The sequence below is a fragment of the Trachurus trachurus genome, assembly GCF_905171665.1.
Source record: "Trachurus trachurus genome assembly, chromosome: 3".
Classification (NCBI taxonomy): domain Eukaryota; kingdom Metazoa; phylum Chordata; class Actinopteri; order Carangiformes; family Carangidae; genus Trachurus; species Trachurus trachurus.
This window is the reverse complement of record NC_139893.1, coordinates 29,922,721-29,947,468: the sequence shown is the minus strand read 5'-3', so window position 1 is coordinate 29,947,468 and position 24,748 is coordinate 29,922,721. Positions and strand designations below refer to the sequence as shown.

At 41.7% G+C, this 24,748-nt stretch overlaps 1 protein-coding gene across 1 annotated transcript in view; it reads right to left on the bottom strand.

The window, feature by feature from the left end:
• map1aa (microtubule-associated protein 1Aa) overlaps positions 1–19,469 on the bottom strand; it is a gene marked incomplete at both ends in the record, with an annotated part of 38,597 nt that extends 19,128 nt beyond the window's left edge. Inside the window, 2 exons of the mRNA XM_083995311.1 lie at positions 17,961–18,062; positions 19,232–19,469. Of these exons, the coding sequence (XP_083851437.1) occupies positions 17,961–18,062; positions 19,232–19,469 (340 nt within the window). The remainder of the gene's footprint in view (positions 1–17,960; positions 18,063–19,231) is intronic.
• Between the last annotated feature and the right edge of the window lie 5,279 nt (positions 19,470–24,748).

Genomic DNA, 24,748 nt, shown 5'->3' with positions numbered 1-24,748 from the left:
AGCCATAGCACTGCCCCTCGCCCACATGTTTCTGGCATAAGCAGCTGTGAGTTTGCCCGTGTCTATTTTTAGCTTTTTTGTGTGTGTTGTCGGTTGCATAAGTTTGGGGTTATTAGGTGAATCTAATCCCTGTCCCTACACAGATTTGACACCGACAGATGAGTGGCTGCAGCGGCCTGAGCAGACCAGAGGCTCGACCGGTTCCACAGTCAGTGAGCCTCAGCTGTTGCCTTCAGGTCAGAAGATGAGCTATACTACATTTTTTCCCACCTTCGGAAATTAGGTCACCCAAATCTACTCAACTGAATTCAGAGCATCTAATGCTCAGACAAATGAGCGTAAACTGTGGGTTAAAAATGTAAACATGAGTCCGAGAGGCTGTTTACGCTGTGGTGGTTGAGAGAGAGAGAGGATGGAGGCCTACGCTGCTCTCAGTCTGAGCAGCAGCAGCAGCATCCTACAGGGGAATCAGATTAATCGGTTCCAGAAAAGGGTTGGAGCTGCACTGAAGATACAGAGGTCATGTTGTAGTATTGTTTTGAGGAATTTGCTTGTTTTGACCACCTGATGAGGAGTTTACCTTCTACAAATGCACATAAAGTCCACATGGTACATTACTATAAGGCTAATTCTGATGTGGTTCACAGTCTCTATTGGACTGTTTTACAGCCAAACAGCAACAAAAAAAGAAATGAAAATAACATGCATTTGTAGATTTTTATTTCACCACCAGATTACTGAAAAGGGAAGAAAACATATAGAGGGAATATATAGCCTATTTAAACACTCTATATAGGCTATCTTTTTTCCTGGCATATAGTAATTTGTTGGTGCTGTGAGGAGTCAGGATTCATACCCTCTGTATTTGTAAAAATCCTGGCTGTGCTTACACCATACAGAACATCATGTGACTGAAATGCACCATATGCATGCATATATGCTGCTGTTTTGGACGGTGTACAAACAGACCGAGCTCCTCGGGTTATAGAACCAGCCTGTAAATATCGATATAAACTACAGTGGATGGATCACGATGAGACATAACGTTACTCACGTTATCCTCGGTCCACGGCCTGAAAACACCGAGTCTATAACGCGTTTCCTCACATTCAGTGACTGTAAATCGGTTCAGATTCCTCCGCTGACTCGGACCGTCTGCGCGCACTGTGACTCTCCAGATTAACGCTGCGGTGTTGTGAAGCCCGGTCAGAGCAGCAGCCCGGTCTCTCTCCGCATCTCCCTGCGCCTCAGCGTCTGTACCATCACGGTAGATGGAGCAGTTGTTGTTGTTTTTTTTAAAGGAAAGAAAATAACCTCCAAAGAAGAAGAGCGGGCTCTATCTGCTGCCTCGTCTACGGACTGTGACCGAGAATAAACGGTGAAGTGTCTTACCGTCCTTCAGCGGCGTGGATGGAGCAGAGGGAGGGAGGGGCGGGGATGCTGCTGCTGCTGCTGCTGTTGCTGCTGCTGCGGATGAGGATGAGGATGATGGCAGGATCGGCCTGGTACAGCTCTACACCTACACTGTGCGATCTGGTGGCTCGTGCTGCATTCAGGGACTGGTCGTACACACGGGTGTTAACCGATTGCAAAAGATTCCAGCTGTATTCACTCAGAAAAAGGCCTCATCTCTGTTTTCATTTCAATTTCATCTTCTCCTAGCTTCTTCTTTTTCTTCTTCATATAACCCAAGTTTCTCATCGATAGCACAGACTGATCTTAAAACCAGGATTTAAGGTCAGGAATAGGCTACATCAAAGGCACCACCCAAAACACTGCTCATCTTAGATACTATTGTCTGTTAATGAAGTTCATCTGAAGTCTCCTGCTCCCAGAAATAAAATGAATCACTTCAATACAGAGTCCTTAATTTAGCATATTTACTATTTTATGGGCCCCAGAGAGTAAATGATTAAACATTTGTACTGAAATCATCTTATAACCTGCTGTGTGGAGGATACTCAGTAGTACTGAGCAGTAACCTAGCAGTGACAATCTGCAGTAGGCCTAAATGTGATAAAACGTACAGAACACATTAGCCTTCAAGCTATTGTGTTTCTTTTTTTTCAGTGAGATATTTTTCCCTTTTGGAAACTTGTCCTTGACCCACATGCATGTAGCTTAATCTACAATGCTAATCTATTTAAAACCTGCAGCTCAATCCCAAATACCAAGTTTACTGCATGGATGATGCGTTGCACATATAGTTTATCTAGACCCATAAAGCTGGAAATTGTTACTTAGAAGGAAGCAAGTGGGTAGGGACTTTTCAAACAGCTGTGACTCAAGCAGCTGCTGCTGGGTGGGACAGACAAACTAAAATAGACTCTAAGCTCTGTTAACTTGACCCACTGTAAACCATGAATCAGAACATTTGACTAACACAGGGGGAGAGAAATGCATGTCACTGTTGCAGTTAAACTTGAAAGGTCCAGACAGAAGACAGTCTAGACGTTTCATTATCTCTTTGTCCCTTTAATACCATCCCAGAGATTTTGGATCACACAGTAAAAGATTTTCTTTGATACAGAAATAGCTCATAAAGATTGGAAGAAAAACTTCTACAAAGATAACAACAATGAGACTGTCAGTGACCAACTTTAAAGTGCAATGAGTGAGAGAAATCTCCACCCTCAAAGTCAGCTGTGTTGTCCATCCATCCATTAGCTTTACTGCTTATCTGTGCTGAAGCCAATCCCAGATGACAGAGGGCGAGGGTGGGGTCACACCCTGGACAGGTCTCCAGTCTCTCACAGAGCCAACTTATAGAGACACTGGCTCACACACTCACATTCACAGACACCTGTTAGAGAATAATTTCACTCACCTATAGTTTGTGTAGATAATGGTCAATCCCTATAGTGACTTTCTGTTAGATTAGTGCTGGGGTCAGTTATCTGCCCTATTTTCTCTCTGAGGAACATGCCAAGGCCATGGTCCCTCTTTGGCGTCTTCAGTCTCACTCTCTGGCTGGTTACAGACACTATTGTTTCTCTCTCAATTCCTAGCTGGTGTGAATCCTTATCTTCATGTTTACAGTATGTACTAATTGGATGTTGACACATCTCCCCTTTGCTGTCTCTGCCCATTTCTAGTATAAGAATCTGAGCTTTACTGTTTGACCCTCAGAATTGAGATGGTCTCACACACTTATGTTGTGGTGACGACTCTTCTGTTCTCCTCGATCGAGCCTAAATAAACTCCTTCAGCATAAGACATCCAGGATTCTGGTACTTCTTCTTATTAATTGGCATCACCACAAATTCCTCCCTAACAACACCTATAGTCACTTCAGAGTCATTTAGACCTACAGTATAATCCATGTCTTTGGACTGTGGGAGAAAGCTGGAGAACGTGAAGAAAACTTATACAGACACAGGGAGAAGATGCAGACTGAAAAGCCCCAAGGCCCAGGGATCAAACCCAGTACCTACTTGCTTCTGTTGAGGCAACAGTGGCACTAATATTGTGACTTTTGTGTTGTGTTGTATTGACCCCTCTGGGCCACTGTAAGTTTTTCATCTTTTTTTTTAAATTGGAAAACCATGTTCAACAAAATCTTAATCATGACGTAATATTATACAGTTTATAACATATCTGGAGAGGAACACATCTGCTCACTTGATCTAGTCGTAAGTGCCTCTGTAAACAAAAAGCCTGTCAGTGAAACCGAAGTGCATCATATCTACTCTGTTGCAGCAGCACTGATGCAGCATCATCTCAGATGACTGGCAGTCACCTCTAAATGTCAGACAGCTGTTAGCTGCACAGCTCGGCTGCTCGGCCTGCCGCGCCCTGCTCTTTCCAGACACGCTGCTTTTCTCTCCTCTGTCTCAGCTTTTCCAGAACCTCCTCCTGCCCCCTCCACCTCTTACATTACTCTCCATTCTTTCACTCAGGAAGCACACACACACACACACACACACACACACACACACACTTACTCATTTGTTTCTGAGAAGGCCGTTACAGTAAGAATTACCACTATGACTGGCTGCTTTCAGAGAGACTCTATTCTCTAAGTGCAGTGGTTCAGTGGCTCTATTCTTACTGAACCTGAGCTGTAAATGTTTTCTGAGCATGTGTGGTATCATAACCCACGGTGACCCATATACATAAAATACAATACAAGCAAGCAAAACAACTAAAATACAGCAAACCAGATGTGCAGGTGAGATTACGTAAAAAACCTGGAGAGGAATAAAGGAAAGGAAATCTTACCTCATGAAAACAAAGAATAAAATACCACGACAATAAACACGTCAACATTTTTCTCAGAAAAAATATATTTCTAATAGAGCTATTGACATGAAATTTTCACCAGATGTCAGCAACAACCCAAATAATACACACATACAAAGAAATCCAAACATTTATGTCTATAAATTACGTAAGCAATGTGTAATAAATTGAAATGACACAGGGGATAAGTATTTACTGTAACACATGAAGAAAAGGAGGTGCAAAAAGGTATGGAAAGCCAAGAAAGCAGATGGAGTCTGTCAGTATTTAGAAAGTAATCCTGTCCTCTATCAGTGCAAAGTTATATCAACTGGTTTAGTCCAAATTGACGCCTATAGGGTTTCTCATCACTAAAGTGTCACACAAGAAGCTTCTCATGATGGGTATAAGCAAAGAGCTCTCTCAAGATCTTCAGAAATTTATGTTGCAGAACATAGGTTACAGATGTGCCTAAAAGCACTGTTTTATCCGTTAGTGCCGTTACCCAGAACTGAAAAGAACATAATTTCACCGTAAACTGGCCATGACCAGGTTCTCCTCTCAAGATTTCTGACGGAGTCGAAAGAATAATAAGAAAAGTTGTCCAAGAGCAAAGGACCACTGACAGAGAGCTTTAGAGAGACCTGGAATTAGCAGGTACAGTTGTTTAAACAATGAATAATGCACTCAACCACCATGGCCTCTATGCATGTTCACCATGCAAGTGCTGAAGCGTTCAATACTTATTTGAACAATACTTCAATACCTTTTACAGTAATGGTAAAGTTCAGTCTGATTACTGTAAATTAAAGTAACGTCTCAGCTTTTCTTAAAAACTGCACCAACAGCTTTTGTTTTCTTTTTTAATAATGCTAGCAACATCTGGCAACATGTTGGGCTACCGCTGTTGTCCCAAATTAAATATATCAACGACTGAAATTTTCTACAGACATTCATTGTTCCTTGATCCCCAGAGTTTTTCTCTAGTGCTGTCGTGTGGTTCAGATTTGTGGTACTGAGTGAAATGTCTCTGTTATTACAGTTCTCGCACCTCAGTATGAACTGTTATTAGAAAAAGAAAATGCCTCTCCTCTCAGCATTGGTACATAATAAAATCTCTGCCGACTTGAGAGTCTAATATTTCCCCCACCTTCAAATGTTAGCATGCTAACATGCTCAACTAAGTCGGTGGACATTATTCCTGCCTATCAGCTTTTTAGCTTTGTCATTTTGAGTGTTTTACAGCAGCGCCTCAGAGCTGCTTGAGTTGTTTTGTTAAAAGACCCAGTGGAGCTTTCTGCTAAACAACATTGACAATTTATGTTATACTGTCAAGTTATGTTTACATTCAGCATGTGTCTCCTCAAGGCCTGACAATGAATTAATTTCCTCCCCCATAAAATATTTGTAAAGCTGATTTGTTTTGAATATTTTAAGGAGGAACTATGCAAGATTTTTACCTCTTAGCTATGCTACTTTTTTTTTTTTTTTTACCTTAAAGGTATAGGGTTGGAGATCCTGGAGAGATCCTGTATCCTGGTTTCCAGCTTTGAACTAAATCTGGCACACTTAGGCTATATGACGCCATGGCGTTAAATTGTTCATTAATGTGCACTGTCCTCGGCAAATAAACAATAGGCTAAATGAAAAATGAAATTACATTTTGAAAATACACAGGTCAAAAGTCCAAGCCCCTTTCCTCTGACTTCTCTCTGAAGCCTCCAGAGCTCAGGAACATGCAGCGCTAATAATGCAGTGTTCATCCACCCCGACAACTACACCATCCTGACCACATGTTTTCAATATAAATGCATCACTGAGCCACTATGACCTGTTTTATGGCAGGGAACTATATAGATGAACCTAATCAAGTTGTAATTCAGTGTAGCCTATGCGTCCTCTGTCCACTGGAAGGACATAACAGCCATCCCTACAGACTCTTCCTCCCCGGTGCAGTTCACATTACAGTAATTTAACTGTGTTTCACATCGTTTATTGCATTCATGTGTACTCACTCTCTCACACACACACATATCTGTAGGTATGTGAGTCCAGATGAAAAGGCACAGTGCCAGGGGACCCTCCCTCTTGATGTACAGCCCTGACTGCAGAGAAGCTGAGGGATGGATCAATAACTGCTGCTGAATTATTAATCAGCACACGTTCTCCTAAACCACACCCAAGACTAACGCTGCTCACCACGCCTGGACATCTTTAAGGCGTGTCATTAAAATTTAACTGCCCACTAGACGGCCGACGTAACATCACAGACTGTGTGTGTCGTCCTTGTGGATTATTTTCTGTAGGCTACTGTGTTAATTAATATCCAGCTCACTGCTGTGACTGTAAATATTGCTTTTCACAGCACAAGCTCTGTGATTTGCTGTATATTTGAGTCATTCCTGGCGAGAGATCAATAAGGAAACAGATTAGTTTCAGCCATGTATGTGCAGTGGGGGACAGAAACTCATAAGAGGCAGTTCTGTGAGGTCAGCAGTGTTGCCATTCAACGTCCCCAAGAGGGAGGGAAGACATAAAGAGCAAGGAGAGGGGAACAAAAAGATGACTTTTAAGTGTAGTGAATAATGTTGTAATGCAGTTGTCACACACACAGGAGGTACATGTGCTGACACAGCAGGATTACATTACTGCCCACTCAGGAACCATCCACCTCCATCACTCTGTGAGCACCATTTGCTCTGCCTCTGTTTGCTTTTGTCTCCTTGGCAGCAAAACTGTTGTGTGTACGTGAGGGGAATGAAGCTGATGATATTATACGCGCGCGTGTGTGTGTATGTGTGAGGGGTCTTTACTAATGCTGCTCAGGCCTCCTGACAGCCTCTTCTGTGTAGCAGCCATCACTCATCTCTGTCAGGTTCAGCCTGCTGTTGTGTCCGTCACGCTCTGTGAACACCCACTGAGCCTCTGGGTGTGAGTTTGTAGTGTGTGTGTGTGTGTGTGTGTGTGTGTGTGTGTGTGTGTCACATATTGTGAACAATCTACTGTACTGAGGGACATGAACCCTCTATGCTCTAAATTTCATGCAGACTTACGTGGAGGGATTTATGTGGATGTGTCGATAAAACACCCGACCAACTATCAGATGGATGGCCCTGCAGTTCTGGAGACTTTCATATTTCCTGGGGAGCGAATCAGACTGACTTTGGTGAGCTCTCTTGTCGAGTGCTAGCCTACTGATAAGTCAATGTTATGCAATGTCACATAGCTGCATCCACCAACTTTAAGTTACAGTTACTAAATGAAGCAAAGCCTGTGAGCTAGTTCAGGCAGACAAACTCGAGCTGCTGTTTAATCACATGACATGCCTCACTCAATCATACACACCCTCCCAATTTGGTGCACTATTTAAGCTGCAAGATTTATCCACTGCTGCCCTGCTTTCTATCACCCACCGGCTATTGTTTCAGCCCCAGCATCCACCTGCAGGCTTCAGGGGGGCTAAGATATGTCCTCATCACTCCCATGTATATTTAATGAAATCAGGGAGTGATAAGCTCAGAGCCTAGACACCAGACTCTAAATCTGTAATAAACATTTGAATCGTGAGTTGTCTGACTGAACTGGTATTAATTTCAGTATTCTGTAGAGTCGTCACATCATCATCACATTATCATAAAAATTTAAATTTTGTTTTTACCTTGGTATAAATGACAATAAAGGTATTCATTCATTCATTCATTTTTTAATTACAATTCTACGGTGGCCCTGAGAGCCAAGAATCTCCTGAGGGCCAATACTTTGCAACTCAAAACATCTTCAAAGACAGACATGCGCTACAAATTCAGATGTCAATTTGACATCACATGCACTGCCAGAACTCACAATACACAACACTATAGCGTTGTCAGTAGGACCCAGCTGGGCCTATTTTGTTCAGGGCTTCAGTGCTGTGAAGACGGCTAGCTGTTAGTTGTGTTTGAAATAAGATGAGTTTTGATTTATTATAATATCAATATCACATGATTTAGATATTGTTGATCATGTGTAGACTACTGTTAGCTCAGCATTAGCCTTTAGCTGGGCCCGTCACTTTTTTTGTCCCTGGAAACACTTCTGTTGTGTTGTGAATGTCAGATGTGTTGTCTAATTGATTAAATCATTTTTTTTTAAATGTAGTGCTTTTTTTGTATGTGTTTTTTTTAAGTTGTAAGTGTGTTGAGCACTACAGTACGTCCACTGTGCTGTTCAACAATAAGCAGCGACGTTGAATCACTGTTCAGCTTGATCAATAACAGAGACCAGGGGGTAGATGATGCAATGACGTGAGGATGAATTCAAAGCTGTAAAAAGCTCAGTGTGTGTTGATGTTTGTGTCTTCAGACCTGTGTGATTAGATCCACTGAGCTTCAATGCTCACTATTGACTGCATCTCCCCTGAGGGCTCTGTGACGCAGTCAGGTTTCTTTATTGGCCATCACTCTGCAGTGTGGGTCCACTGAGTCTGTATTAATTGCATCGTGTGGGCGACAGCTGCATTCATGTTGACCATTACTGCCACCCTCCTCTTCCTCTTCCTTCTCCCACTCATCCTCTTCCTCCTCCCCTGGGATAAAACATAATCTTTCATGTAGCCAGACTGTCCCTGTACCTCATCAGTCAATCAGGGATCAGTGTGATGCCAGCAGAGGCGATGCCGAGGACTGAGACCCTAATGAACATAAAGTGATGGATGTACCGATCGCCTGTGTGTCATACTGTATCTGTTTCACGGTGACATAACAGACACAACAGTGCGTCATACTGTTTCCTGTGGGAAGCTGAGCGTCTACACTGGAGGAGATGGGGAGTCTTTTGACTTGGTGCCACTGGAGTCACTAATTGATCAAAGAGTGAAAGCAACAACACTTGTGTTCACTGTGGTTTGCATTTTTGCCTCATGTGGTTCTGGTTTCACATCTGCACAGTTTGCAGCTTCTTCTTGTACCTACCTCGATTTTCTATAAATTTCCTGTAAATGGTTGTTGGGCTCGAAGGACTGGTGAAGTGTCCAGAGTTAACCCCACACTCACCCTACGTCAGGTGGCCGGCGCACCTCTGTGGCCCTAAAAGGATAAACCATATGACTGAACTGATTTCTACTGTCCCAAACTGGACAAAAACAAACAGCCCCTCCCCAAAAGCTCAGACCTCGCAGGGCTGCAATATAGTCATAGTCATATAATCTAAGTACAACAAATGTTAGACTCACCTTGTCATGAGTTTTGGCTGAAAAGTGTTTTCTGCTGTCACTGTGACCTTGACCTTTGACCTTTTACCTTCAAATTCTGATCAGTTCATCCTTTAGGCCCAGTGGATAAATTTATGCCAAATTTCAAGTTTTGTCAAGGTGTTACTGAGAAACTGTGTCCATGTGAATGGACAGACGCACAGACTCCTGCTCTGACTGTCACCACCATGGATGCATAACAACTGGCTCCAGCCCGACATCCTCCATGCTGTGGCTCCAGTCTGGTAAAGTGTCAAGTCATTGACTCTCAGCTGTTTTCACTACCAGTAAGTCTGATAATTCCTGTCTTTATGGACTGACTGACTTTTTCAATGCAGAATGTGTGAGAGAAAACAGTGGAAAAAAAAACCAAAGTAACCTGGGAGTAATCACAGAAAATGTGACTATTCATTTTTGAAAAAGAAATAAGTAAATAAAAAATAAAAAAAACACACAAGAAATTCATGAAAAAAAAAACTGTTGCTAATTTTCTGTTGATCGTCTGTTTAGATCATCAACTCATCAGTGCATCTTCACAAACCTCGATGGTTTCTGAATGCTTGTGAATGCCATTTTCAGAGGAAATCAGCCTACCTGTCTGATCTCTCTCCGATAGACTGAGTGAGTTATCCTACATTTCCCACAATGCCTTTCAACCGTAGCCAATGGCAGGATGTAAAGTATAACTGAGTGGTTCAGAATGGCATCTTTAAGCCTAATGAGCCAGAATGGCACATAAAGTCCTGCAGTTTATTGTTGATGATGTTTTTAGCTGCTGAATCTCATCACACTGACCCTCTGCCTCAGTCAGACACCAGCACCCCCCTCCTCCTCCTCCTCCTCTGAGCTGCCAAACCCTCCTGTGTCTACACTGTGTTTCTTGTTATCAGTGAGTGAGGCCTTCAGGATGGCTGTGAGACCCTGAGGGCACTGGCCGTCCCTCAGTACATATGCTGCCCATCAGGGAGGTCGTGTCTGTTGGAGCTCTTCCACACGGGCACCCGAGGGCTTGAGCATGGAGCAAAACGCTGGCACTGGGCTGTGTTATTTTCCTGCAACACACATTTTCACTCTAATGAGATGCTGTTGAAAACCGTCTCTGTCACTCCAGCTTAAGAACTGATCCCACTTGAAAGCAGTGGCAGCTTTTCTATCTGGTGTCATCCTCTTCTGCCCTGGACCCAATCTGTCTATCTTTGCTGACGAGCTCGACACCCTCTGTTAACGTCTATTTTAAGATCAAAAAGACAAATTTTGTTTGATATGTGAGAAAGTCAGTCAGAATATGAGAACATCATCAGCCTAAGATCATTTATAAAAGATGATAATCGATTGATCATTCACCTGATTTCATTCTCTGCTCGGAGTGGAAACCAGTTGATCCTGTTTGATCACGGGGCCTGCCACTCTGCCTTCTCGGCCTTATAGATTTCCCTTGGTGTTCTATGTTTGAGCCTGTCAGCCATGATGACTTTGCACTCCTCCACCGGCTGCATATTAGCATTCAAGGCACAGGCGAGGAGGAGCTGTGGTGTTACAGGCAGGAAGGCCAATCCTGCACAGATCCCCTGGATGCTGTGAGAGGATTTCTGAATAGTAAACACGAATCAGGGCTGAATTTCTAAACCACTCGGAGCACGGCTGTCATTAGAAGAGCCACTGGACAACACCTCTGAAGGACTGACCTTCAGTTTGAGGGGGCGCTCACTTCACTGCCTGGATCTGATCAATTTTCCAATGTGACCTTTGAATTGTAATATACATATATCGAAATTCTCTATATAAAATATATATTTTATTTTGTATGTACCTGTACATAAATATTATGAAACTAATTAGAAATTTGAATCATTTCTTATTTTAACATAGGCTAGATCTGCATTATGTATGCATGCTTACAGTATATTGTTGACATAGTAAGTATAGCCATCCACAAATCTGTCAGAATATGTTGATATTATAAACATACAAAGGGTCAAATAGTTCAAAAGTGAGAGAGACCTCTTTCTCAGAATAAGAAGTAACATGTTTGAAAATAATGAAAAATAATACAACAAATAAAACTGAGGAAAAATATAGATTTTTTTATGTGTATGTTTACTACTCCTATTCTTACTCTTACATCTTGCAACCCTCGACTTTAACTATGGCCATTTCATATTATAAACCTATCTTCATATACCTATTAGGACATGTATATTAATACAGTATAGCCACTGATAGTTGACACATATGGCAACATCACTCTTGATATAGAGACATACATGTCATATCTTACATTTCCATAAAAGGAGCAACAAAGAAGTGAGTTTTCTCATCCTACTTCATCCTGTGAGCTGATTTGTTTTTCTGGGCTCCAGACAGACTTAAATTGCAATACAGAACCAGTGTAGCATGAAAACACATTATTTCTTGGAAGAACTGGATGAAACCTTTTAATATGGATGACAAGCATATTCTTATTGGCCACTCTGGTCAGAGCAGCGTGCCCCGGCGCCTTCAGGTCCACAATTACCAAGCTATTACTCTCTGCACCTTCCCCCCTGCTCCCTGACGCAAACATTGATTACTTTCTCGCTTCACTCATTTTTACTCAAACCACTCATGTCAATAAAAGCCTGCCACGTGTAATCCTGCAAACACAGCCCGAGTAAAACAATAGGTACAGCAAATCATCATTTGATGATTTCTACCAGGATGTTGATTCATCTAATATTCTTCACTTTCCTCTAACTCTCCAAAAAAAATAAGGCCAAACAATAAGGCCGTCATCCTCCTGCCCTGGGTGACAGGTTGCAATCACTGTTCATCACCATCAGAAGGGGAGGGCTTTATTTGTCATCTTGATGTTTTTGTTTTCTTTCATGTGTCCAACTCAGACAGATTGGTTCCTAATGTTCACATTAGTTAGAAATTGGAAGGGGGCCTTATTAACCAGAGGTCCAGACTAGTTGGTTAAGGCTTCAGTCAGAAAGTGTTATGCTGCCATTTTGTCTCTGACATCTTTTGTGTGTCTTCTTCTGCAGCCTGTTTTTTTTTTTTACTTCTGTGATTGTGGCCATCAAATAACAGTAAAGGAGTCTAAAGAGGTCTGCACTCAAAGTCTTGCTCCTTTTTTAGGGACAAACCCAGATTAGACCTGCTCCTGTCAGACTGAAGTGTTACTGAACCTGCTCCGTTTCCCTGTGGATTTGAACCAGCATCCCTGAAGCCACTGTCAACCTTCTTCAAACCTTTATTTAACTATGGTAGAGCTGTGTGGGTTTTTCATGTCATTCATGCCATTGTGTCTTTTGGCCGTAGGTGAGATCAACGTGGCAAAGCAAAAACCTGCTGTGAGATCAAGACAGAATCTGATCCGACAGAGTGAAACATTAGACCCCATTAAAAACCATTAAAAACACATAGTTCTGATATGGATGGCAGTGTTAGTCGACAGTGTCAGACAGAGATATGAATTACATGAGAGTTGTTCAGACAGTCATGATCTTCCAGAGGATGAAACCTTGTGACTCTGGTGGTCCTCTGACTTTGTCTCTACTGCCACCATGAGGAGGACAGCTGTGGTTTTGAATGAAATGTCTGCACTAATTGACGACAAATAAAACATTCATGTCAGTATGAACTACACTACAGAATGTGGTCCTGTTTGTTTTTCCCTTGCTCCTGCAGTTGAGTGCAGAGATGCAGATATTAATGTTGGCTTTGGTTAACTAAAGTGATGCACATTGTATTAGTTTAAAACATCACCAAGATAACCAAGTCGAAGCCCTACAGCTTTGGTATTGTTACAAATGCAAACATTATTTACACCCACTTTTCAGTACTTGAATTTAAACACCATTTTCTATGGTGTTAGGAAAATAGGCAACATGTGAGTGAGCTAAAGCTGACTGTTACTATGAGATTTTGATATTGTATTTGGATGAATGAGGAAGAGAATGGACTCTATAATGTGCTGTAATGCAGATCTCTGGATCCCAGTGATGAATGCTCATCTCTCTTACAAAATATCAAATTACTGAGATGGTTGAATCTGGACAGGTTGATACACAGCATCCGCGGTCTGTCTAGACTGCATTACCTGCAATACACTACTGAAATACAATATAGCTGCTGTGTGTGTGTATATGTGTGTGTGTTTGTGCAGATTACTGCAGCAGTCTGCTGGTGATCCTGAGGGACCAGCTGTGTTTGCTTTAGGCTGCAGCACACATCTCTACATTCATGTGTTTACCCGCAGAGGTCTGAAGACTGGAGCTGGATGAGACGGGTCAGTGTGAGCTGTGAGGCTGAGGATGAACAGTTTGGAACCAGATGGCGAAGACAAAGAGAGAGGGATTAATCAATAATATTGATGGCATCTCTCCTACACTAGATATGGATTTTATTCTCCACAGCACCGCATTCACTGTATTTACATGCACAACATTAGATGAACACAGGACATTAGAGAGAGTGTTTGTGTGCACTACAATAACCTACTTATTGTGAAGCTTACATACAGCAGGGCAGTACCAGATTAATTAATACAGTGTCTTCAGAGAGTATTCATTTCTGATACACATGCACGTATATTGTTATGTGTTTAGTTTATTTATTTATTTTTTTTCATTATTATGCTGTTGATTTAATTCAGATATTTTTGTCATTTTGCCCATTTACACTCAACAGTTTTGGGCATTTAAAACCAAACTGAAAATCTAACTGAAATCAATCATTTACAAAAGTATTCAGACCTTTTGCTGTGGCTCCAAACTGAGATCAGGTGCCTCCTTTATTTAGCCATTAGTTGTGGATAGAACATCATCCACCTGTGGCAAATTGACCAGGCCGTATCAAAAGGCAAACAGCTCTACATTAAAAGTGCATTACTGACGGATGACAGTGCTGCTGTTTTTAGCATCTGTAGCAAGAGATTTATTGTCCCATGCATTCATTATTATCAGCAGGCAAATTAGCTAAATCAGACATTGACCAAATGAAAAACATCTATCATTATTATTATCCAGCAGCATTTGATTATTCCTCTGGTTCTGCCACAGTAGCACTTGACCTCTCCATTGCTTTTGTTATGTAAATCCATTCATATAAAACTCCATTAGAAACTCTGCTTAGTCCTGTAGCCTACATGACCCAGAAGTCCATCTTCTCTGCAGGACTCCAGTTTCTCTCACTCCAATTACAGACAGCAGGCTTCTTGTTAATGTGACGTTTAAGAAATGAGATTAGAGCAGGAAGCAGACAGTAATCAGATTACTTAAGTGCATCGAAGATATTTTTAAAATGGGAATCACAAAAAGGTGCTATTGGCTGCAGAACCTATGTAACATATTTCACTGTTATTGAAAAGTAGTCTCAAGAAGTAATCTGCTGATGTTTAACAGATGTAATGTAAAAACCATCAGATGCATATCTGTGTTAGTGTGTTTAGTGTGTTAGCATGCAGAGATGTCCACTCAGAACCACAGAGAACAACACAAGTCAGAGGACCAGCACAGTCACAAGGGTTCATCCTCCCGGGACCATGGATGGTATTTCAATGCAATCAAACTAGTTACTGAGGAGCCGTGCCAGTAGTGTAACATCCTACAATATAATGATACAGCCCAGCCACAGCACAAACATGCTGACTCAAAGTCCATAAATGTCCATGATAAGTCATTAATACAGGCCAATCCATAACAATTTTTAAACCCCAAAATGTAAAACAGTTACAACATTTAGAATCAGAATCAGAATCAGAATCATACTTTATTGTCATTGTAAAGTGTATGCAGTTAAGTATGATTCTGATTCAAAAGAGATTTCATCAGCATGTTAATCACAATGCAAACAACGGGAAATAGAGAATACAAACACCACAGAGACGGAGACAAATACTGGGCAGCTTTCTAATATGTGTCCCATTTATTGTGCCTGCAGGGGCCCAGAATTTTGCAGGATTTTTGTATGGACGTATATTGGCCCTTCAATATGGATATAGCTTTCCATCTAAAATACAAAAAAGAATCATATGTGGCTAGCTCAATATACATTTTGAACTTTGCAATTCACACTCTTAAAACAACAAATCTCCTTTTTATTATGAGAGCAAGCCTTTTCTCCAAACTGACAGTGTGTGGAGTCGGTAGGTAGACACCACAGACTATTAAGTGTTTGTGCTGTTATGGTGGCCTGCTCATTGTTTGCTAGTTAAGTTGCTTCCATGTGTGAGACAGTTTGGACTCGTTGGTGGTCAGTGAGTTTGGTTATGTGGGGCGAGCTAGCTTAGTTAGTTGCACTGCTGCCATTTTGGTAGAGACTACCTCATTCTCTACCTGCACAGAGAGCGGAGACTCAACTCATGGAGGACACTGAGGACAGCCTGCTCTCTGACAGTGTTTTTGTTCCTGTTTCGTGGTCCCTGCTGCTATGAATGTGACCACACGTGTTTCCTTCAGGCGTGGGAGGATTCATTCTTACTCCAGTTTTGATAATTCTCTGTGAGGTCGCACCAGTGCAAGCTTGCTTATAAAAACAAACTAAACTAAAAGATTGAACTAAGGTTTTAAATAAACTTGAAATAAAAACTACTTTGGCAAATCGTTCGGTTTGCATAAAGCTCGAGCAAAAAGGAATGGCGCCAGTGCTGATTTCAAGCCAGCAGAGTTCACTGTGCTATTTTCAGTCCACAGAAATTTGGTGATATGTCACAAAAGTTGACAAATTAAACATGACGGACCCTTATCATGGCCCCGGGGTGCTTCTCATGAGTACTGAAACAGTTGGAGGATACAATTTCCATCTACAACTATTTGATAAACCTTGCCTGTCCTACTCTGGAGAGTCTCTGAAAGCCCAAGAGCCTGAAGGGGTACAAGTGGACACAATCTGGCTTTGTGATGAATATTCAGCTTTGGATTCTCCCAACTAAAGATTGCAGTATTTTTAATATAGCAATAATATTGTATAATAATAATAATAATAATATTGTATTGAGATATAAGTATTGTGATAATATCGTATCGCAGGGATTCCCACCTCTGCCATATCACCTGAAATAAGACTGGGCCCCTCAGTGACAGGGTTAACTGCCCCTGCCCAGCCTAGAGCACAGATGTTGCTCTCTGCCAGACATCTCTGCATCTGTGTCTCCGGGAGCACTGAGCCACACACAGAGCCTCTGTCTGTCCATCTGTGTGTGCATTTTCCAGTAAAATGACCAGATCAGGAGAGAGAGAGAGATACAGCATGGCGAGGGGAGAGAGAGAGGATGCTAACAGCGAGACAGAGTGGAGAGATCACAGGAGAGAAACATCCATCTATGAATATGACCGACGTGAGACAGAAAGAAAAATTGAAATTTTGGTTATTTATTAGCAAAGGGTGATTAATGGAGAATGCTGAATTACTCATGAAGTTTCCACTGAAAGCCGAATACAGCACAATGAGAGTGTAATCACAGACTGTAATAATTGCTTTAGTTGAAGGATGTCAGGAAGGTGACAAAACTTTAACAGTTATATATCCCAGCTGAAACAGGTCACAATGTAAGTGTGAGAACCAGAGGAGGCTGTGAAGTTGTGCAGTGGATTAGGATGGTGAGACAATGACGTCATGTGAAATTCTTGCAGAGCTGGGTCGATGTAAAAAGTATTTTGGACAATGTTTGATGATGAAATGTTTATTTGTGATGCTTGTATATTACAAACTGATGTCAACAAGCAGATGCATGCATTCCTATACTCCTTACATAACAGCAGCAGCAGAGACCTGTGTGGGCGGAGAAATGTGCACCAAGATGTGACTGCTTTTTAAAGGTCCACGCTCAGAGCTCAGTGAACGCTCAGCTCAGCACATCCTCCTCTCTGCGCCGAGCTGTTATCTGACCCCACTGAGTTACAGTAAAGGCTGAATATGCCACAGTTATAATAAATGCTGGTGACACAAGAGTTTCCTTTGTAAATACTAAGCAGTGATCCAGAGAGCAGACACATTCACACCCACATCCTCATGAACACTGGCTCCATTCACTCTACACCACAGGGCTAGGGTCTTAGATCTTATATTCCCCCGACAGATAGTGTAGGCTCTCACATTCGGCCCCCATTGATTGCCAGCCTGACGTGTAGCCTGCATATGAGAGCCTGATCAATACAGCCCGCACCGTCTCCAGCTCCCCTGATACTGTATCATCGATGCATGTGTGCATTGAGAACAGGGGACAAAGGGAGGCAGAGGAGAAAGGACGTGTTGTCAAACTCAGACTGAGATGTAATCTGATCTCCCGTGTGCCAGAGCGACGCTGTGCAGCCACAGCTGCAGACGGGTTGCCTGTGATAAGACGGCAGGCAGCAACATATTAACTCCCTCCAGCTACAGACCGTGATACCATCACAGCTCAGACTCAGAGCTGGCAATTACTGTCTCCACACCACAAAAACAACTCATACTGGCTTGGAAAAAAACAAAAAACTGCTGCAAGACAAGTTGGAACATAACCCACAAAATCGGATAAACTCAGACTGACCTTTGACCTCTGCCGAAAACTGAGCGGTGTGTCGAGCCTCAAACAGCTGCAGCTCTTTGTTCAGGTCACAAACAGTCAGATCAACACTCCAGGAGCGCAGACCTGTCAAAGCAAAAAGAACATGAACAAAGTTCATCAGAAACATTTCACTCATCTGAATTAGAAGTAGGTAACATCATTTTCATTTAGTATCTGAGTTCCTCTGTCTTTACATGCAGTACAAAAAACCTCCATAACTGAGTGTAGACTGTGTATTTGTACTGTAGGTGACTGGGAGTTTGTTGCCTTGAATGCCAAATCAACACCCACAGTCTGACCTCATGTCTAAACTAAACACTTGTGTATCTCCACACAACACTGGCTTTTTGTTCTGAGAAGAATCGGTCACATGGCTCCGGCTTTCACATTGCTGTAATAATAAACTGATTCAAATTTGCTGGTCAAAGGTCAAGGTCACCGTGATCTCACAGAACAGTATTTTCAGACGTAACTAACAAATTCATACACATATTATGACACAAATTAAAGGATAAGGATGAGATTTTGTGATGACATTTTATATCTAAAAAAGTTCAAGGTCAATTTGACTCATTATAATCCACAGCAAAAACAGTTTATCTTTGTTCAGTGCTGTAAACTCAGGAAGGTTTGACAAAGGCACAAACCACCAGGCTGTCATTTTAGATTTTTTCAAATTTTGTCAAAATCTATGATTTTGTACAGCTTATCATTGGCAAAGTTTATTTGAAGATGCAGACTTTGACAAAACATAGGACGATCATAGAGAATACAATAGTACAACAGTGAGTAGTGTTTAAGCCAGGTATCTGGCTCCGCATTGACAGACAACAATAAAATACTGCTTTTATGTGTTTATCAGTGAGAAACAATTTATCAGAAGAAAGCCATTGTGCTGCTGAATACAGCCACTTGTCTACCTCTGTTGAAATCAAGACTTTTAGCTGCACTGAGTGTTTGTTCACTATGATGGTTCAGGTTTACATGAAGTGAAGGAGCAGTGTATAATAATTTGACAGTTTTTGTGAAACTGAAGCAGTCGAGATCATAGTCACAGTGTTTTACAATTATTAAGTTATGTCAGTGGTGTAAAATAAAAGACAGCCTAAACTTATGGATAACTCAGTGCGCTTTAAAGTACATTTTTCTGACAAGTAAGATGAAGGGAATTTATCTTATTCACAGTTTTCCTGCTCAGACTTAGAAATCGTTCCCCACAGACTGGCGGTGTCTGACCTGCTCTGTGGGCCTACCTTGTGTGATCTGTTTCCTGGCGGCGTCGAGGTGATGGCCGGTGGAAATCTCTCCGATCACAATCAGCATGCGATAGTTTCTGTGCTGGAATGCAGCCGCTGTGTGGTGATGGTGTTGCTGTCCATGGTGCTGAACACACTCCTCCAGCTCAGCTCTCTCCACTGAGGCAGCTGCTGCGATCGGGATTTCCATGGTAACAGTGCCACCAGTGGACACTGAGCCCTTTTCCATCTCCATGACAACTGCATCCGGAGCAACCACCATGACAATGCAGGATGAGGAGGGAGGAGCGGTGGGTGTGGCTTCATGCTTGGTGAGTGTGTAATTGGTTCGCAGGTGATGTGGCTATTTGATGTCACAACGTCTTATTGGACGAGAGGAAAAGAGGGATATGAGAATTTATGTTGATCATATTTCCTATTTTACACTGCTGAAACACTCCAACACTGATAAGGGCAACGTGAGGGTGATGATGATGAAGAAGACAGTCCTGATTTTATTATTATAAGACCCATATAATTGGCCTCATTTTCTACATCTTTTGAAAGTTAAAGATCAATAATCACATATGTGTGAAAATTTGGAGCACTTACAGCATGGTGCTGTTTTTAAAGGTCATTCTTGTTGTTACTGAGTTCAACCAGCATCAGTTACAGTTTCCCTCATATTGTTGTGATGTTGATTTCCACTGTCAGACAAAAGAGACTTAAAATAAGACTTTTTTGGTACACAAAGCTTCCATTTATATCTGTGTCACTGCGAGTACCAGGCAATGTGCTTTGGTTTCTTAACTGACAGCTCTTTGTTCCCATCAGGAGTAAAAACAAGGCCTCATCTGTGCAGAGTTACACTGACAACAGAGGCGACACAGTCAGAGGGAAACTGTTATTTTAGGCTCCATGAGATGTTTGAATAAACATCCAACACAGAAAGCATTGTATTTATACTCAAAACAAATGGGCGATATAAGTCTGTACATGTATGCACATTCACTCACAGATTTAACCTGTTGCGGTGTTAATGTACCACAGGAATGACGACCACAGCTGCTAGAAAAGACTCTTCTGAAAGTAAAGCTTCATTAGAAATATTTGCTGCCCTGACCTCCAACTTTGATTTAAGGGAATTAACAATGGTGGAGAAGCTGTTGTTTTTATTTTGGGGTCAAACCGGCATCATTTGAACATGGAGCCCTACTGAGGTTTTGTGATGACATACCATGAAACTGCACTGTGTTATATCCTCAACAAATGTCCTTCAGCAGCATTTCACATCCTCCATGTCAGGTTTTAATGATGGACGGAGTGGGCAATTGTCCAGAGGGTTTGAGGGAGAGCTGGTCAAGATTACATATGTGCAAGGTAATATGACTTTATTAGTGACAGTGAATCAGAGAAGCCTTGTTCCTATGCCATTGTTCCTGACTGAAACATCTGAACTGTTCTTGGAGCCCATGAAATATCCTTTTTGGAGTTTGGTGTTAAAACATCTCTATTATTATATTTTCCCAGCACCTTTAAAACCAAAAATATTTTTTTTAAATTCAGAAATACATTGCCTATTTGTTAGAGAAAACTCTGACCTTCAATTGCATTGTATTAAAAAAGCTCTGACTGCCCCTCTTTTGTCCAGTGGCTTAAAAACTCAACATCTTGCTTGACTGATACTGATACTGAAGAGCTATGGAGAGAGTGAGGTAATGATGAATGAAATGATGAATTCATTGTGAGGGCATATCTACTATCCATTTGATTTACCCGGTATACTTGTGTTTTATTTATCACTCTCAGCAGAGTAAATCTGTGTTTATCTTGCAATTTTTTGTCATAATTTATTATTATCATTGATACAGCCACATGTTTGCCCTGGGGAAGGTTTGGATTCTGTTAGTATAATGGTGTATTGTATAATATTTTGGGCCATAGCTACTTCATAAGCTGCTTTATCTTCTCCACCGTGGTGAAAACAAGAGAAATCAAAACAATAATTCAACACAATACAGAATTTTCTTTTCATTCTGACACCACGGATGTGGTCTAGCCTCCCACCATCTTATTTTTAAAAGGACATCCTCCTAAAATGTCACTATAATTGGTTGATACACTCTCTCCCCATGATCATCCTGGGGTTGAGAGGCTCTGCTCCTCTGGAAGCTGCATGGCTCCTCTCCTTCTGTCCTGTATGTTCAGGGGCTGCGGCTGATGAGCACTGACACCTCCCGTGGTGCTGATGGATGACTCTGGGCTTTAATTTGGCTCCTCTCTGTGAAAACCTCCCTCCTTCAGGAGGATGTGTGTTTCCAGCAGTGAGTCAGCAGCACCAGCGGCCTCGGACACTCCAGAGCGACGGCTGACCTCTGCTGGAAGCACCGGGAGCTACAGGAGCTGGACTCCAGCCCCCAACACAGGTCCAGTGTTACCAAAAAGCAACCTGATTTACACGTAAATCATTTCAGTAACTTCAAACCATTTGATAGTAGATTCAATTAGATTTATTTTTGAGATTTATACATTTGATACAACAGTTATAATAATGTATTAAATGCAGCTGTAAAGGCATATGAGATAAATCAAACAAAGAACAACAAGAAGAAAGAAACCCTCTGAATAGAGAGAAGTCGGACAAAAACTCAGCTTTCTCTTATTGGATCTTTAAACTGGGCACAGAGATCATGTTTTACATTTACTCTCAAATCCCTGTTTGTTGGTTTATTAAAACACATGGTATAAATACTTGCTTTGATCCTTCCTATACCCTGATTTAATTTATATGTTACATGCATGTTCCAATACACTGCAAAAGTTGCTATAAATTATAACTGAACTACTCCATGGATGTGACCAAATGCAGGATGAATTTGACTTAAAAATATAAACCCATCACTGTTGCTGTGAAATAGACAGACAAAAACAAATTATTTCACACATGTTCTAATCTATTTGGACTGTTTTCTCTCACATATAAAACAACACAAGTCTGGATTGTATTTTATCAGCTAACTTTTAAAGTTATTCTGAAGTACAGTTTGCCAATGAAACTGGAGTCAGATCAATTTTTCCTCTTCTAGATGGATCCAGTGGTGATGATGTGATGAGGCAGTTGTATTGGACTTGGAGGGGAAAAAAGCATGGTATCTACATTAAAAAATGCCTTTGCATCTTTACGTGCCATGCGTGTGTGTGTATTCCACACCCTGACTCTCAGCAAAACAGAGGCAAGGGAGGACTGAGCGATGTTGGACGCGTTATTATTGCAACCATCGGGACAGTGAAACAAATTGGGGAAAGCCAAGAGCAGACATATTGATTTCCAAGGTAAAGCTCTATATGTTTCTGTTTTTGTTTTGTTTTTAACCTTGCTTTGCGGTAAAATAGTGATAAATAGTGTTTGGCTGGGAGCGCGTACACAGCAGCATATGCTCCCGGTGCGTGTCGGCGTCTGTTCGCTCCAGCAGAGGTGGTTCAGATTAGACATTTTGGGCAGTGGCTGCGCATTTCTTAATGTGGCTGTCAGCCCGACCTGCAGAAACGACGACGTGACGTTCAACTTTGCGGTGCCAGTCGGTATAAGGTTGTGTGTCCAGGAGGCTGGAGCCCACCAGCAGCCGTCCATTTGATATGTCCTAATATTTGCGTGCATGAATAGAGCCGTTGTGTCTGTCTGTGTAGCAGAATCAGATGATGGTTATTGCATTGTTGCCGGTCTGGACGTCTCCACCGAATATTTCCATATTGAAATGCCGGTCAGTAACATCCCTGCTGCTGCTGATGCTGCTGCTGCTTCCCTGTGAGGCAGAGCTGTGCTCAGGCCCATGGCTGCTGTCTGTGGCAGGATGCACCTTCAGCTGACTTGGAGCAGAAATAGACCCAGAGGCATCAAACACACTTGCACAGAGGAGAGGGAAAATCATTCACGCCTGGATTGTGCTCATATGTGCAGAAAAACTGTCATTTATTCACTATAAAATGTTGTTTAATTCTGTGTGAAGAGTTCAAATGACCTTCTGCATCGTGGTGTTTGATCTCCTGTGTTGTCATCCCAGCTTCTGTGATGTGAAGTCATGTGATACCTCCAGCATCCTTCTTTAAAATGCATTCCCACAGCAGGTGGCTGAACTTTACTGCTAGGTTTAAACCACAGTTTTATCCACAATGTGTTCTCCACTTTAACAACGTGGCTCCCCTCTGAGCTGAGTGAGGAGACAACCATCCAGCTGCGATGTTTCTTCTCCTGTGCAGTGTGTTACTTTGATTTTCAGTTCAGATTTTTGAACACTGGCTCACTCTCTCTCCCAGCAGCCTCAACCAGCCCAGTGATTTATAGCTTCCTAATAGTAAAGCTACCTCTGTGATCTGGATTTGCATAGGCTGCCGCGTTACAGGAAATGTGGTGTCTCCATGGAAACTGAGGCTGTCAAATGATGGAGATAAAGTAGGTTCGTGTTTGAAAGGCCGCCTGTTAATCTTCAAAACTGTGAGCCGACATCGCACCATTACAGGCTCATTAGGAAATGCATCCAATCCAACCTGTGCTTGCTGGCATTTTTAATCTCTCAGAATCTGTCACAACCACAGGTGCTGACACAGACTCATATCTGTAATGGCTCGAACACAGATAGCCATTTTTAGAAGAGGAGGTTGGTAGTTCACATAGACCTGATTTGAGTCTGAAGTCAGTGATTGTTTCTTTTGGGTTATTTAATATAAAGAGTGGCTGAGATACTCATTTACTACTCTGTACACTTTATTGCAGTGTTTGTGTTGCACAACTCCCCTTCTGTCAAGATTTATCTGGAAAAATTTGTCTCAGTGATGATTAAAATATTCAGATGTAGCTGGGCATCTGCAGGAAGTGTGGATGAAGTAACAGCAGGCAGAAAGAAATCTGTGTTAAAACACTAAAACATGCAGACATACTCTGTGACTTTTCAAGCTGAGGGAGATGATGGTGAAAAAGTTAACCTATATATCATTTTTGCTGGAGTCCCTGGAAGGGCCTCAAGGACCCATGAAGGTCTCTGAGATCCCACTGCGGGATGCGGTGGCCTAGATTTCACTCTTTTACATGATTTATCATCACAAAGTGTAAAGCTGCTTAGTGTAACATGTAAAACTTTGGTGTGTCATTAATAGGAAAAGAAAACTGAAGATGTGCACATAGTCAGGAACAGAGTAGCTACAGACTGTCATGAATAGGTAAGAACAATAAAGTTGTATTAGAATTAAGAGCATTCATTGCATGTGATAAATAAAAACGGTATGCATTTTATTAGGCTACTAATAATTAAATGGCTGTTAATTAGGCTAATTTGGACAAAACACAATTTAGAAAATAATTGCAAATAATATGCAAGACATATCCTATATACAAGAAAGAAAAGTTTAAATGTATTAAATCAGATCATTCAGCAGCAAATTAGAGACTGCATTCATCATCCCAAATTGTGAAGGCCTTATCTCTGGATATACCAACAAATGAAAGTACAATAGAAAGTCAACCTGCCAAACCGGTATTCT